The sequence below is a fragment of the Anas acuta genome, chromosome 16, assembly GCF_963932015.1.
Source record: "Anas acuta chromosome 16, bAnaAcu1.1, whole genome shotgun sequence".
Lineage (NCBI taxonomy): Eukaryota > Metazoa > Chordata > Aves > Anseriformes > Anatidae > Anas > Anas acuta.
Window position 1 is genome coordinate 3,827,557 of NC_088994.1, and position 14,857 is coordinate 3,842,413.

General features: G+C 48.1%; 1 protein-coding gene across 7 annotated transcripts in view; it reads right to left on the reverse strand.

The window, feature by feature from the left end:
- TOX2 (TOX high mobility group box family member 2) overlaps positions 1–14,857 on the reverse strand; it is a 134,091-nt gene that overhangs the window by 40,622 nt on the left and 78,612 nt on the right. For all 7 annotated transcript variants that reach the window (XM_068700381.1, XM_068700377.1, XM_068700383.1 and 4 more), the window contains exon 3: positions 12,796–13,041. In XM_068700381.1, the coding sequence (XP_068556482.1) occupies positions 12,796–13,041 (246 nt within the window). The remainder of the gene's footprint in view (positions 1–12,795; positions 13,042–14,857) is intronic.

A 14,857-nucleotide genomic window follows, 5' to 3' on the forward strand; every position in this document is an offset into this window, starting at 1 on the left:
ACTCCACAGGACAGCCCCTTCCGCAGCCAGCCTGGCAGAGCTGGTCCTTACCACAAAACAAATCATCACCAGGTTAGCAGAGGAAATGTTTACAGAGCCACGCTGCTTAGCCACACATGCACACATCCTATAAATCAGCAGAGACACTGCTCTTCCACTTGGCATGGATACAACACCCTCCTCAGGGCATAATGCTCCGTGCTGAACTTTGGCTTCCGTCCCTTCAGGAATTGGATTTCTGCCTTGTAAAGCAGCACGGCAGAGACGCAGATGCTGGGTTATAAAAGAAGAAAGTTCCAAAGCAGCCGTGCCCTGCTTGGGACTGGGATCTCTGTAACCCACCTTGCGAATTCCCTGGCGTGATCTGTCCAGGTGCTGGTACAGCCACTACCCCTCCAGTTCAGTCATTTGGGAAGGATGAAATCAATGTTTTCTTCCTGCCTGGGCCTCCACTGCTCGGTTTTCCTCTTTAGGGCAAATCTTCAGAGCTGCTGCAGAGCATCTCCTGCTGCAGGTGTCACGGAGGGGCTGAGGCTCTGCTGCACAGTGGGCAAGCAACGACCCCCAGGGGGACAAGGCAGAGCTCGGCGCTCTCAGCAGTTGATGGGATGATGGAGGCAACAGGAGGACCCAGCGGTACACATATTTCTGCCTCAGTCTGCGGTGTGGATGCAATAAAATTACTCTGCTCCTCCAGTTACAGCTGCCTGTCCCGTTGCTCTGGGGACACGGCAGGTACTTTCCATCTCACCATGCCTGCCAGGGCACAGAAATCAAAGCAAGCCCTTCGATTCTGCAGGGGACAGCTGAGAAAGGAAAGGCTGCTCTGTCCTACTGGCTGGCACCAGTACGGACTGGGAGGGAGCAGTGGGACAGACCTTCCCTTTGCCTTAGAGAAATGATGCCGATGAGATGCATTAAGATGCTTCAAGTATTAAGAAGTTACCAGTGCTGCAAGGTTTCATTTGGGAACGCGCCCAAATCTCCAACCCCACCCTGTCAGGGTAAAGAGGAACACGGCTTGGCATGGAAAGGGAAGCACAGCACAGCTGCCTGGTGTTGCTGCGAGGAAAGGACAGCATTAATCATCACTTTGGTCATCATTTTAAACAACAAATCAGTAGGTGAGGTGTGAAGCATCATCTGTAGCCCAAAGAAGGCATGGACCAGTTCCATCAGCTCCCGAATGAGACATGATGTGGCTTGGATGGGACCTGGTGCTCCCAAGGTTCAAGTCAATTCCAGTCAGAAATTAGCTCCGGATTTATCACATGTAACAGCCTTCTTCCCAGCAATATTCACTTTAACATTTGCTACAGCAGTTCCCCATGATTTTGGTATCCCCATAAACATTTACAAAATCTCTCTGGTGTTATTTTCCTGGGGCAAGGGAATCCTGAAGTTTATCTTGACCTGACTGGAACAAAACCATGCTGTTCTATTTCCAAATCCCAATTCCTGTGAAGCTTCCTTGTTCTTCCATTGTATTTCTGATCCGGCTGTTCTGGCTTGGTTGCACTTCTATCTCTGCTACCTCATTTGCCTCCTTAACTCACCATCTGCAGAGGAGCGTTTCAGGACCGTGCTAATTTCTGTTCCTATTCTCAGAGCCTCTATTTTCCCTCCTTGCCTGGGACAGATTGACCAGCACTGTACACAGTCTACAGTTCTCCCAAAATTCCCCATGAATTCCTCCGGCCCCCTAACACCTTCTTGCTGCTGGTTTTTGTTTCGTTTGTTTGCTTGTTTGCTGGGGGGAGCAGCCCCCGTGCTTTCTGGCAGTTAATTCAGAACACTGCAGGCTTTATGAGCAGTGAATACTTTTCTCCCCAAGACACGTTAATTCACGTCTATAAGTACCGAACTCCCTTAACAGCCCTGTAACCCACTTCCCTCCTATGTCTAAATCTCTCCAAATGTCCTTTCTCTGTTCCGAATACATCTGATTCTGCAGGGTCACCCCCAGCTTTGTCCTGCACTGCTTACACCCCACATCGTAAATAACACAGCACGAACATAGCACCCAGGGCCACAACAGAACTACGAGAGACACCCCCAAATCGTGGTGTGGGAGGGTCTCTAAGCGCTGCTCTTCCAAATGGTAGCCAGAAAACAACAACATAAAGAGTTGGGCAAAACGTGCTCCTCCTGCACAGAAAATGTTCCCGATCAGGGCAGCCGTTCCCTGACTGACCCCGCTCTTCCTATTCCATCTGCTTGCTGGAACACCTCAGTTCACCCCAAATCCATCCGCCTTTGCCTCTCACCACAAGCAGGAGCCACTCTCCCAGCTCAACAGCCACCCCAGGAGCTCCCCGAGCACCTCAACACCCAAGGTGGTCACCAGCAGCCTCGTGCAGCTTACAGGACATCTCGATCTGCAATGAGAAATGCCCGCTGCAGGACAGGTAAGTGAGAAGTATCACGCTGGCAATTTCTACAGATGTTGAGGGATTGCAGCAATACACCTCTCCTTCCCTCGCACGGCCGGTCGGAGAGACCAAACAATTTCCATGGTGCAAAAGGACGGTTCGTAATGGGATTCTGCAGAGCTGAGAGACAAATATAACAGCCAGGCAGAGCATTAAGGAATGCTTTCCAGCCGGCGGAGCCAAAGTGAAACACTTGGACATATAACATTACCAACTGGCTCGCTGCCATGCATCAGATGCAGAAACATTTTTCTCTTTCCGTGACAAGCTGCATCTGTAGCAATCATTATAATTTCTCTTGACATTGCATCCCACACCTCTTCACAGAGGCAGGACTCAAGCAGCATTCTTCATTTAAATGGGAACTTTGATTTTCCCTGGGCTGTGGGGATGGGAAGCGTTTCAGCCTGTACCAGTGAGGCAGAGGGGAGGGCTGCTGGGGGCTGTGCTCTTTGGAGGTTCAACCCTTTTGGTCTTCTGGGGGCTGTGAATTTGGCAGCTGGACCTACCCAGCCTCACAGCCACCCCGCAGCCAAGATTTGGGGTGAAGAAAGGGAAATCTGGCTGAAGAGCCCCTTTCATGTTCTTGCTCGTTCTCCACCATCATTCACACTGACAGCAAACCCCACCGAGTCCACAGGCAGGAGAAAACTCCTATAAAAAGGCTAGGATTGCCATTGATATTTACCAGCTGAGGAAATCTTACCTAGCAATTAGAAACCCTCTCTCCCTTCACTCGCAGTGCTCAGCCGCGTGGCTGGTGGAGCTCTTTGATCTCCTCGTTGCTCAACAAAGCCTGCTCCAGCCTATTATTTTTATTGTAAGCACTTTCTGTTATTTGCCTCTAAAAATGGCTCCCATTTAAATAATAAAAAAGACGTACTGGATGTGCACACACCTACAGCAGTGAATAGTTATCATAACCTCTACGGCTGAAACAAAAGCCATGGAAATTTCCATCCTTTTGTGCTCTCCTGCCCCGGGCATGTGCTCGTGGCAGCCGAGCTGCAGCCTTTGAACCCAGCCATGGCAGGGCTGTTTGGGTATGAAACTTCTAGAAAGGCGACCGAAAGCAAGCCACGTAGCACAGCATGCATTCGGTTTGGGAACAAGCAGAAAAGTTGTGTGGAACCCCCCTTTTCTGTAGGGAAAATCCGGGGCAATGAGTAATTGCTGGAGCAGGCTAATGCAGCCTGGTAGCACGCAAAGGGAAGGCGAATGACAGCTGGGAGATAAATATGATTGATCGAGGGGGTAGGGGCAATTAAAAAGGGGCTGCAACATTGATCAAAACGTGCAAGATGGATGGCAAAGAGTTGCCAGAAGTGCTAGTTTGCAGGGATAACTGGCAGCAGAGGTTCTCCTGCAGCCAAGCTGCTGCTGGTTGAAACGGGCAGGAATTATTCTTTATTTTCAGCTGCACGATGAGCTTCAAAATGACTTTATGTTGCGTTGTGAGGCGGGGTGTGGGTGCATATGGGAGCATGACAAGCTTGCAGCGCAGCAGAGGAGATGCCACGCAGTAAAATCATCTCAAGCCTTTCAGAGGCTCTCCTGCATGGCGCAGACCCACGGCCATCGCCTCTCCTCGCTGTTCCCATGGAAATGATTGCACGTGGCCAAGCAGAGAGCGCGGCACAACACGGAGAGAACAAGGGGAATGTGTGGCGACAGCACCCAGTGGGACGGAGCAAGCTGTGCCTCGTTGGCCAAGATAGCATCCCTGGATTAGACCAGCACTGCCAGCCTGGACAAGTGGCAGTAAAAGCCCAGCTTCGTTTGGCATCCCCACAGCCGCAGAAGTGTCGTGGGCAGGAACAGGACGCGGGACAAGGCATGCAGAAATGTGCTTTGAGGAAAATACCTTCCTGTGCACGACCCAGCCAACGAGAAGTCCTCAGATGATATGTGCCACTGGCTCACACGCAGAAATTAGTGCAACTAAATGAGTGTGACCAAATTAACCGTAACCAAACGCGGGGCTTGGTTAGCAGAGAATCCCCAGAAACACATTACTCTGATTTTACTTACTGTTCCCAAAGGGGTTAGTGCCAGGGTAAGGGGAGGAGATGGCAGAGTCAGTCCCCCATGTACACCAGAGCTCAGGGGGCTCTGGAAGCTCATGCGGGCATCAGCTCCCAGCTACTGGGGCCAAAATGACAAATCCTCCCCGGGGAGATGGGGAACTGGAAACACTCGGGCACTCTTTCCCTAGGACCACACCCCAGACTCCAAAGAAACCCTCTTCTGAACGTCTCAGTCCTTTGACAAAGCACGGAGGTGTCCTGGTCTCATTGTGGGACTTTTTGACATGGGTAAAAAGCATTTTTAACCTCAACCAGAAAAACTGCTGAAGTGGAGTTGTTTGCTAAAAAGAGGAAAAAAATCTCATGCCAGAGAGGTAGACAAGCCAGATCTAAAGGGTTAAAACCAGGCTAAGTAACAGGCACCCATCTGTGTGTCTGTTATGTAGAGATGAACACGGTTTAAGACCAGAATCTGTTCTTAAAAAAGGTCCATCCCACACCTTCAACATACTTACTCTGAATACTCCCAGTTACCCGATATTGTTCTGAAAACCCCCTTCGTGCTGTATTCATCTTATCTGCTACTGTAACTCACAGATTTTATTTTCCACTATATTTTTAATTTATATCATGTTTTATTTATACTACTGTCTTTTTTGAAGCCCCAAATTTCAAAACTGACATGAGCATTGCACACACAAAGTAGGCTTCTTATTATCAACATGGCACAGAAGACAAAAAATGACAGGAATAAATCTTGGATTTTATGTCGGCAAGACGTTCTGCAAAGTAAGTGACATTTCTCAGCAATACAAATTGTACATTAAAAGATAATTTTCAGAACATGATACTAGCTTCGGAGTGCAGCACCATTACGCAAAGTAATATTGAAGCTGCGCTTTAGCAAATGCTGTTTTCATGTTGTACTACTTTGGCATCAAGATTGCAGCAGGTCTTGTGAGTAGATTTAGGAGTGATTAAGTTTACTGTGCACAAAAGCCAGTTATTTGGCAAACTGTTGGCGCGGCGTAATTGATATTTTAATTACACTACTAATACACACATGCTGTTCACAACGAGCCTCCTCACTGGTGTTGCACAAACTGCTTATTTACAGCGCCGGTGATTGTTCCCAAGAAGTTTGGGTTTAAAATTGGGAAAATTTTAAATCTCTGCAAAAGCAAAGCAACTTGTTCCGCACCGCTCGCCAGCAGGAGCGTGCAGTGTGGGGCCAGCAGGAGGGACACCTCACCTGGCACGTGCCTGGGGACAGCGCTCGGGGACGGACACGGTGCCTTTAGGGCTGATGGGGCGACTCACTTGGTGGGGCTGCCCACCACCAAGGCACTGCCCAGCTCAGGGAGAGCAGAGGCGAGGTGAGGGGGATTTATTTCTACAGAGTGGTTAAAAGTTGCGGTTCGGCCCGATCCCCACGTGGTGCAGAGACCCTGCTGGATTGCAGGCAGCGGTTACACCACGTCGGGATCAGACCTGCTGTGGTTCTGGCAAGTGATGAGCAGGAGTGGGTAAGGAAACAGCGTGCAGAACAAAAACCAAAGGGAGAAGAGACACCTCTGGAGCCAGACACATGCCGGCTCCCACCATGCCAGCCCCCTCCAGCACGGTGTGATGTGCTGCCGTAGGCAGGGACACTTTAACACTGCCTAGGAAGTTTTTCAAGGTAGGCGCATCTCCTCCTGTAGGTTTTATACCCTGCGGCTCTGGCCCAGGACTGTGTAATTTTTGTTATTATAACAGCATGCAGCAGTAATGACAGTAATAGCGGTGCAGTAAGAGCAAAGGTAGCATATAGGTGAGTACCTGGAAAATCTCCTAAGGGTGACACCTACCAACAGATGCCGTCATCCCACACAACTCATCCCTTGTGACATGCCAGGTGAGGTTTGTCCCAGCACAACACGATGCCCTGGGCAGGAATATAGCACTGGCAGAAGCTCTGAAGATCAGGATGGCCTTTGCTATCTCTGTCTCCTACGATCCCAGGAAGCACCAAGCACTTTGTGCATATGGCAGCTCTCAGAGATTTCTTCATACAGACGTGCTAAAGGGGACCTGGGGCTGAGATGTGCCGACCCTTCAGCCGTCCATAGAAGTTGGAGGCTGCAATCAAACCTCTTTTCTCAGTGGACCTGAGCGGTTGGGATGAGACTGCCTGCAGAGAAAACCCATTTTATAAAGCACCAAGGAGCAGATAGGCAAAGGCATGAAGGGGAGCAGTGTCCTCCTCCCCAGGTTGCCTTCTGGACATTCCCCTCTTGAAACCCTGCTGGGCACCTCTCTGCGAGCACAAAGGTGCTGGTGGCAGCAGTGCCTGTGCCCCATCCCGCCTGCACCCCATCCTGCAGCGCTGGCCAGAGGAGAGGTCTGCTGGAGCGAAGGGGACTTCATGGCACAAGACAAAAATAGGATTTGGAACCAGCAGGAAAAGGAGCTTTGTGTATTGCAAAGGGGATTCGCTTGTTAAGTGTCCTTGTTCTGCGAGGGGCTGACCACAGCCGGGGGGTCGGAGCAGTGGTCGAGAAGAGCTGGGGATGTATCTGCCCCCGGAGCAAGGGGGGACCCCACCGGGAGACGCTGGGGCACCTCTGCCCAGTGGGATGCTCAGCAGCATCCCCTCGCACCCAGCTGAGGGGCAGGAGAGCAGGACACCCCATGCCCACATGCACCAGCACCCACAGCCCACGAGCATGGCTGGGAGCAGCCACATTTGTGCACCGCGAGCTCAGCCACGGCTGCTCAAACTTCAGAAAGTAACTATCGGTCCGTGCCCCTTCCTCGGAGAAAGCCTGCTTTTAAGCACACCCAAACCCGATTTATTCCGTGGCCGGGTACCTTGTCTGCTGGGCTCCAACCTGGCTTGGGGGGGGGGTATGGAGGGAAGGGGGCTTTCGAATGAAAATGCCACCGGGTCCTTCGAGCCAGCAGCACGCGTGGGTGTTGCTAAATTAAGCTCGCAAGGAGGTGGGGCGAACGCCTTAAACGAGTTTGCGAAGGTAAAATAACGTTCATTAAAAATAGAAAAACAACTGAAAAAATATCCTTTGTATTCAACTTCGCACTCGTACATCATAATGTTCCAGTAAAAGCCCATTTTCCCTTGAGATAATAAAAGAATTGAATTTTTCCTTATCGGTCATCTATTTTTCTAGCTAAAGCTATTACTCCCTCTCTGCGGTTGCCAGGCAACAAGAAATATTAATAGCAGCTTTTATTAGCTTAGCTTTAGCAGTGGAGTACCAGAATGAGAAAATGGAAAACATAAATGTGTTACATAAATCTTTCAACCTTTCAGGGTTTGTGTTAGTCTCTGTTTTCATAATGATTTATTGAAGTGATGGTTCATTTATGAGAAAAAGGAGTGTGAAATAAGAAAACGGAACATTACCCTGAAGGACTGTTTGAAAATAAATAATTATAGGAGGTGAAGAAAAGCTGTTTAAAACCATTTTTCTGAGTTTTATAAAATTTAAAAAGACATATTTCTTTCATTTATTGCCTCTGAGAAAAACACTAGCAGGGAATTGCAAACAGGGCTCTGCTTAATACAAAGAACCCTTCACGTACGGTTGCATCGTTACTATTTTCCACCAAGGGCTCGTGTTTGGGAGTTTAGTTTTTAAACCGCGAGCCATTAATAAGCAGAAAGCCAAATTAGTCAAAACCTAAAGCACACAACACAAAACTGCCAGTGCGAAGTTAGCCGGGGCTGGAGCTCGGGGGACGCCGGGAACTCTTTGCTGCCGGCCGGCGCGCCAGAACATGGCTCATTCCTCGGGACTTACTTCCTCAGGCAGTGACTTAAGATTATTGAAATATTTACGTATTGGAAGTATTTAGCCACAGCATGTAAGCTGTACTGCCCACCAGAACAGTTGTAGTGCCTCTACAGCTGTACACCCTACAAGTGGAGCTGTGCTCCATGCTGCCACATCCAGCACTGAGCGGCTTGGCCGGGATCCTACAGCTGAGGGTCGGATCCTGCAGCACCTGGAGCACAGTGCTGGGACTCCCACTGCCCTCACCTGACCCAGATCGGGTTGGAAAGAAGTGCTGGTGACCCCAGAGGATGCTAGTTCCTGGGGACCTATGCTATCCCCACTGTCCAGGCATGCATGCTGCAGCTCCGAGGAGGTGCTGCTTTTCATTTCCTTTTCTCATGTGGGAGGCAAGCAGGTGTGTTACTGCTGAGATTTTTCTTGTTCACTTTTTTTTTTTTTCTTTCTGTTCGACAGAAAAGCCCCGTAGTGCTAGAAAACAGATATTCAGCTTGCAAAGCCAAGCAACTGACTTTTCAGAAATTTCAGGGCTGCATTTGTCCTTGCTGCTATGATTCTTCCCCCTTTACCCTTTCTTCTCTGGAGGGAACCCATGGGAAACAATAATTAAAGACAGTAGGCCAGTGCATACATAAACAGGTTCCACTGCCAACCAGAAATTTGACGTTTTTTGCACCATGAACATGCTTTTCACCACTGGGGATTTTGAATATTTTTCACATGATCTGGTTTTGCTCAAACTGAAATGAAAAAAACTTCCAGGATGTTTCTGGAGTCTTTTTTTTTTTTTTCTTTCCCTCTCGAGCTGATGCACCAGCTTGCAGATAGCAAAAAAAGTCATTCCACTGAGCCCAAAGGAGGGTTTTGCTTTCCAACCCCTCCACGTCCTCCGCTCTTCCCAGTAAGGGGGCAGTGAGCGCCCAGTACGGTGGCACTTTTGGGTACAGTTTGCCTGCCCCCAGCTCAGTGATGCCCTGCACAGGCTGCGGGCCTCCTAAGGCAGAGCTGAAGAGCCCTGGAGGATGATTTTGGGTGGCTCATGTACAGCTACCAGTGCTTCTCAAACAAAGCCAAGGAGATCTCAGCGTGAGAAGCACCAGGGAAGTGGAGATCCGTGGAGAGCTGCCAGGCTCTGCAATCAAACTCTCGTACACATGACAAAGCCCATGTTCGCTCCTAACAGCTGCCAACTGGGATGTCCAAAATGATGCTGCCCCCATGCAAACCCACATGGCTGAGCCGTATTTCACCCAACCATGGCAGAGAAGGGCACAGCGCCCATGACTGGGCACTGTCCCACCTGATGAGCAGAGACACCGCTATCTAATATTTATGGAAATGTTTGCGCTGTGCTGGAGATTCCTGGGCTCTGACCTTGATCGCCCTTTGCTTCTGTCAAATCTGTTCTGCAAAATACCTTCTGAAATCTCATTTATTCACAACAGTTCCTCCGCCCAGCAGGCAGCCCACCTCTCTGGCTATCCCCAGCGACATGATCAGCCCTGCCTCCTCCCTGCACCATTGGTCTTAACATCAGATCTTTGGCCATCTCTTGTTCACCCAGCCCTTCTCCCCTCCATGTCCCTTCATCCCATCTTCAGTGTCTGAGAAGTTCCTGGACTTGTAAAAACTGAGGGAAAATAATAATAAGGAAATAAAGTGACAGAAACAGTGGTCAAGGACCACATGATGGAAAGGTCGAGCTTGTCCATGGGGCAGAGCAGAGCAAAGCGTGCTCCATCCCCACTGCACTCAGTGAATCCTCGCTCATGTTTTCTCAGCAGCCTGAGATTTTTCATGAAGATGCCTTAAAAAATCCCAAAGCTCTAGCTATTATTTTAGAAGAGAAGTCTTACAATCTCTAAACATTTTACCTTGAATTGCTCATTGTTATTGTATTCCAACCAAAAGACAGGACATCCAAGGCAAGAATCATAGAATCACAGAATTGGAAAAGATCTCCAACATCATCTGGCCCAACCATCCCCCCACCAGCAACGTCACCCACTAAGCCATGTCCCCAAGCACCATGTCCAGCCTTCCCTTGAACACCCTGAGGGACGGTGACTCCACCACCTCCCTGGGCAACCCGTCCCAGTGCCTGACTGCTCTTTCTGAGCAGAAATGTCTCCTCATTTCCAGCCTAAACCTCCCCTGGTGTGACTTGAGGCCATTCCCTCTAGTCCTATCACTGGTTACCTGCAAGAAGAGGCCGACCCCCAGCTCCCCACAGCTTCCTTTCAGGCAGTTGCAGAGAGCAATGAGGTCTGCCCTGAGCCTCCTCTTCTCCTGGCTGAACACCCCCAGTTCCCTCAGCCGCTCCTCACAGGACTTGTGCTCCAGGCCCAATAGCCATGTGTACAAAAATCAGTACAAACTACAACGCAACATCTGTCCTGGACCAAAGACAAAACCTCCACGTGCCTCCCCTGCAGTACTCCCAGCTGGGCTTCCTATCCCTGCCCGTGTCACAAAACACCCTTTTCTTTTTGGAAGTGCGAACAAACAAGCCCCTTTTTTGATCTGGATGTTTGCAGCCTGAACGTGGTGAACTTCTGGGCAGGTTTGGAGCAGGTCCCATCCTGTGATGCCAAGCAGTGACGCTTGAAGCATCTTCATGATGCCATCGCCAAGAGGCCTCATGCTCAGTAGGCACACGGGCAGGAGGTATTTATGATATGGGTTTAAAAACCTGTTCTGTCTCCTGGATTTTAGCTTTTCTTCACGTGCATGCCCCTATTAATGCCAATAGGAATCACGGAACTACACATGTGCTGTGAGATGGATCAAACATTTTGGGGCTGTGTTGGAGTGAAAGGGGCTCAATTTGGGCAGCCAAAACCAGAGCTGGTAATGAAGAGAAGGGCTAGAAGCTGTTTCTGCAGTTCAAATCTGATGGCATGGGAAAAAGGCTTTGGTGGGAAGGTAAGGCAGGATTTAATTTTGACCTAAAACTGCAACACAGCTCACTCCCTGATCTACTTCCTTTGCTGCTGGGACCTTTGAAGATGTATTACGGCTCCAGAGGTTTCCACTCAAAACTAAACACTTTCAATTTGCTATTGGCTGGAAAATTCAGGGTTCACTGGATTTTTTATTTTAGTGGTAAGGGGCAAACAAATCTTAATCTCTCTATTCTATGTTTACAGCCCACTAAGTCCCCTTCTTATCTTCTCTGGTTCAGTCCTGATTTATTGTCACAATGCTGCATTTGTAAAACAGTACCATAAAATAAGAAAGAGAACATTTCCCAAGGACTACTCCAAAATAAATTATTTCAGACGTACAGAAGCTGCTTAATAAATTCCACTGTTCTTGTTTCTTTAGGTATTTTAGAAAGTGATTTATAAGTGCAATATCACCTCTCAAAAATGAGATGATCAACACAGGACAAAATTATCGTGTTATGAAAATAGGGGTCAGGAAAAGGGGCTGTGCTTTAAATTAAACTAGGGAAAAATATTTCATCTGAAATTGACTCTTTTTGTCTCAGAAATGAATGTTTTAATCACCTAAGAACCTAAAAGCTAACACAGAGACCTAAGTAATATTTAATTTCATAGATATATGCCTGTGTTCAATATTGATGGGCAGAAGATGATATTTTTCTTAAACACACTAACCACTCAACTTGGAGACGCACCAAGACTTTAGAAAGCCTTGGGATTTTCCTAGACTAAGAGATAATATCCCACTTAAATATTTAAATATCACTACCTTTCAGACCGTTATCTATTCAAGCAATCGACACCAAATGTTCTCTAGCTAGCGCAGTTGCAGGCTTGCAGGCAATGCTAATAAGTAAAATTAACTCTGTTTGATATCGATGCCTTTCAACAGCACCCATGAAAATCAATGATCTTAGAGAGAAACAACGTAGAAAACTAACCATAGGGCTAAATGTGCTAAAGAGGAAAATATTATTAAACAGCTCCAGCATTAATTCAATACCAGTGTCAAAACCAAGTCACAACCTTTCCTCAGCACTGCCTCTACAGAAAAGTCCTAAGGTCTAATTAGCCCCAAAGTTTCTTCCCAGAGCTGCCTTTACTTCACTATTCCCTTTTTATTTATTCCTATGGAAGCATCATTTGAAACTTTGCAAGGTATCACCTTACCATGGTGTGAGCCAAAAGGCAACTTGAGCTTGCAAGTGCAAGGAGGGATCTTGGTCTCCTTGAAATCAATAGGGAAGCTCTCCCTTTGTGGGGCAGGGGTGACAAGCAGGGGGGTCCTGCTGGCCACATGGGGCTCGGTTCAGTGAGGATGCTACGAACCCAGAGGAAAACAACCCTCCTGCCTCCTCTTGGGCAATTAACAGGGCTTGGGAAAACATCAAGTTGGAAACAAAATTGGCACCATGAACGCGGTCATCAACAGCAGTGGGTGGTAGTGCAGCAAGCCAAGGCTGCATCACCGGCTCTTCCCAGCCCCTGGTGCAAACACCCCCTCATTAATGCCCTTCTCCATTCAATCAGCTCGCAGCACGATGCGCAGAGTGGCTTTAACAAAAGGTAAAAAGAGGAGAAAGTCACTGACCGTGGGCAGCTGGCTGGAGAGAAGATGCCCGTCCTGACTCAACATGTTGGAGACCATGATGGCCGGCAGGTCCATGTTCTGGTAGGGGTAGGCGGGTATCAGGCTGTTCGGAGGCAGGCTGTGGCACAGGGAGTGATATCCAGTTTCGTGGTCCACCAAGTGCAGGAGCGAAGGGTCGGGGAGATTGGGAGGCGTTATGGGTGGGATTTCATAGTCCTCGTTATTCTCGTTCTGACCATTGTATGTCTAAAACACACAAAAAAGACATTTTGCAACGTGTCACTGCCTTGTTGCTCCAGCAAATAAAAACGATTATTTGTGCAAGAAACACGAAAGCACATTCCAGTGAAAACATTTTGGGTGTAATAAAAGAGACAGCTCCAGCCCTGGACATCAGCAGGTCATAACTATGTAGGAGCCAGGTGGCGAGCACTGCACCATCCACTGCGGGACACCACTGGTTCTTGCAAGCCTCCGTTTATTCTGCAACACACTCACGGCCCTCCTCACCCCTGCTGCAAGCCATTAGCACAACTTCTCAACTCCTCTAAAGAAAGATTGCCCGGTGGTGCCCTGCACGGAGGTTTGTCCTTCCTTACAGCCTGATCCGGACCTGGTTTAGATAAGCACGCCCTCTGCTCCCTGCCGGTGCTCCTCAAGCTCACCATGTAGGTGCAGAGGTGTCGGTCCTTTTGCTTCCCATGCTTTCTGGGGGTCTGTATACATTTAAGCATTCCAATGAAAAGAAGATATTATGGCGCCTGTGCAAGAGTTTTCACATCAGACAAAAACATATTTGCTTCATAACCTAAGAGTGAGTGTATCCAAAATTATTAATTATCAAAGCAGAATATAATGAGTGCCTGGCAGAGGAGGCTTATTCTAAACATCTACTGTTTCACATATTATTATGGCATATGAAATTCTGATTAGCCATAGTATTACACACATGGATTTTAAGCTGAATTTCTCAGATCACCTAGTTTCATGGTTGGATTTTGACTTAATACTTGATTTAAGAGCAAAACCCCAGACGCGTGCAAAACCAGTTGAACATTGCTGGCTTTATTAATCCATTGCCCCAGAGCTCACACTCAGGTTCGTGCTCTTCAGCACCCCAGGCTACAGGGAGAAAACCCTTGATAAAATAAAATAAAGCCCATACTTAACTAGAATTCAAAAGTCAGGAGGAGAGGCAGCTAAGGTGAAACACACCTCTTGTCTCCCCTTGTCCCATCATAAAAACAGAGAAGAGCGCATATGCTGCACATACCAGCTGACTGCTCACGTTCACGTGAAATTCCTCCTAGCTTTGGGGAAATATGAGTACGCCAGAAATATAAGACGGAGCCAGGGCTGAGCCAGCTCTGTACCAACAGTTATTGTTCAGGGGAAATTCAAGCCCAGCTGTTTTTCCAGCCAGCTTCTGTCTAGCAGTGGCATTGTGCTGGAAAGGTAAGGGGGATGAGAGGCTGCACACAAAAGCAGACAGACATATCCCATTTAATACGTCTAGTAAAGTTTTCGCTTGGGCTACACTCTTCAAGGTATATCAATTCTTCCCCAGTTATTTAAGAGGATTTTACTCGGTGCTTTATGGAAAGGATTTAAATAAATCATTGCACAGCAAACTTGTTCCTCCAACTGGTTTATTTTGGTATCAGGTATATAAGCAAGTGGCTTTGCTGTACTTAACTAAATTATGTAAAACCCACTCAAAGTTTCCTACAGCTCTCTTCAAAACTACAAGTTGTTCGTGTTGCTGCAGAGCAGCTCACGAAAGGGCTTTGAGGCGGTTTTGTGAGGAGCGCTAAAGCCCCGCTCCCCCCTGCACGTTCCTGCCCCTGCTCTTCTCAGCCTGGGGAAAAAAAAAAAAAAAAAAAAGCAAAAAAAAAAAAAAAAGCTCTGTTTAACTCACAAAGCTTTCCAAAGAGCTACAGTATTGTGCAGACATATCAAAATTACAATCAAAGCTGTACACAATCAAAATCAGATTAGACAATATCCAATCAACATAATCAGCCTCGGCGCCTGCCAGCTTTCACACCGCACCACGAAGAGC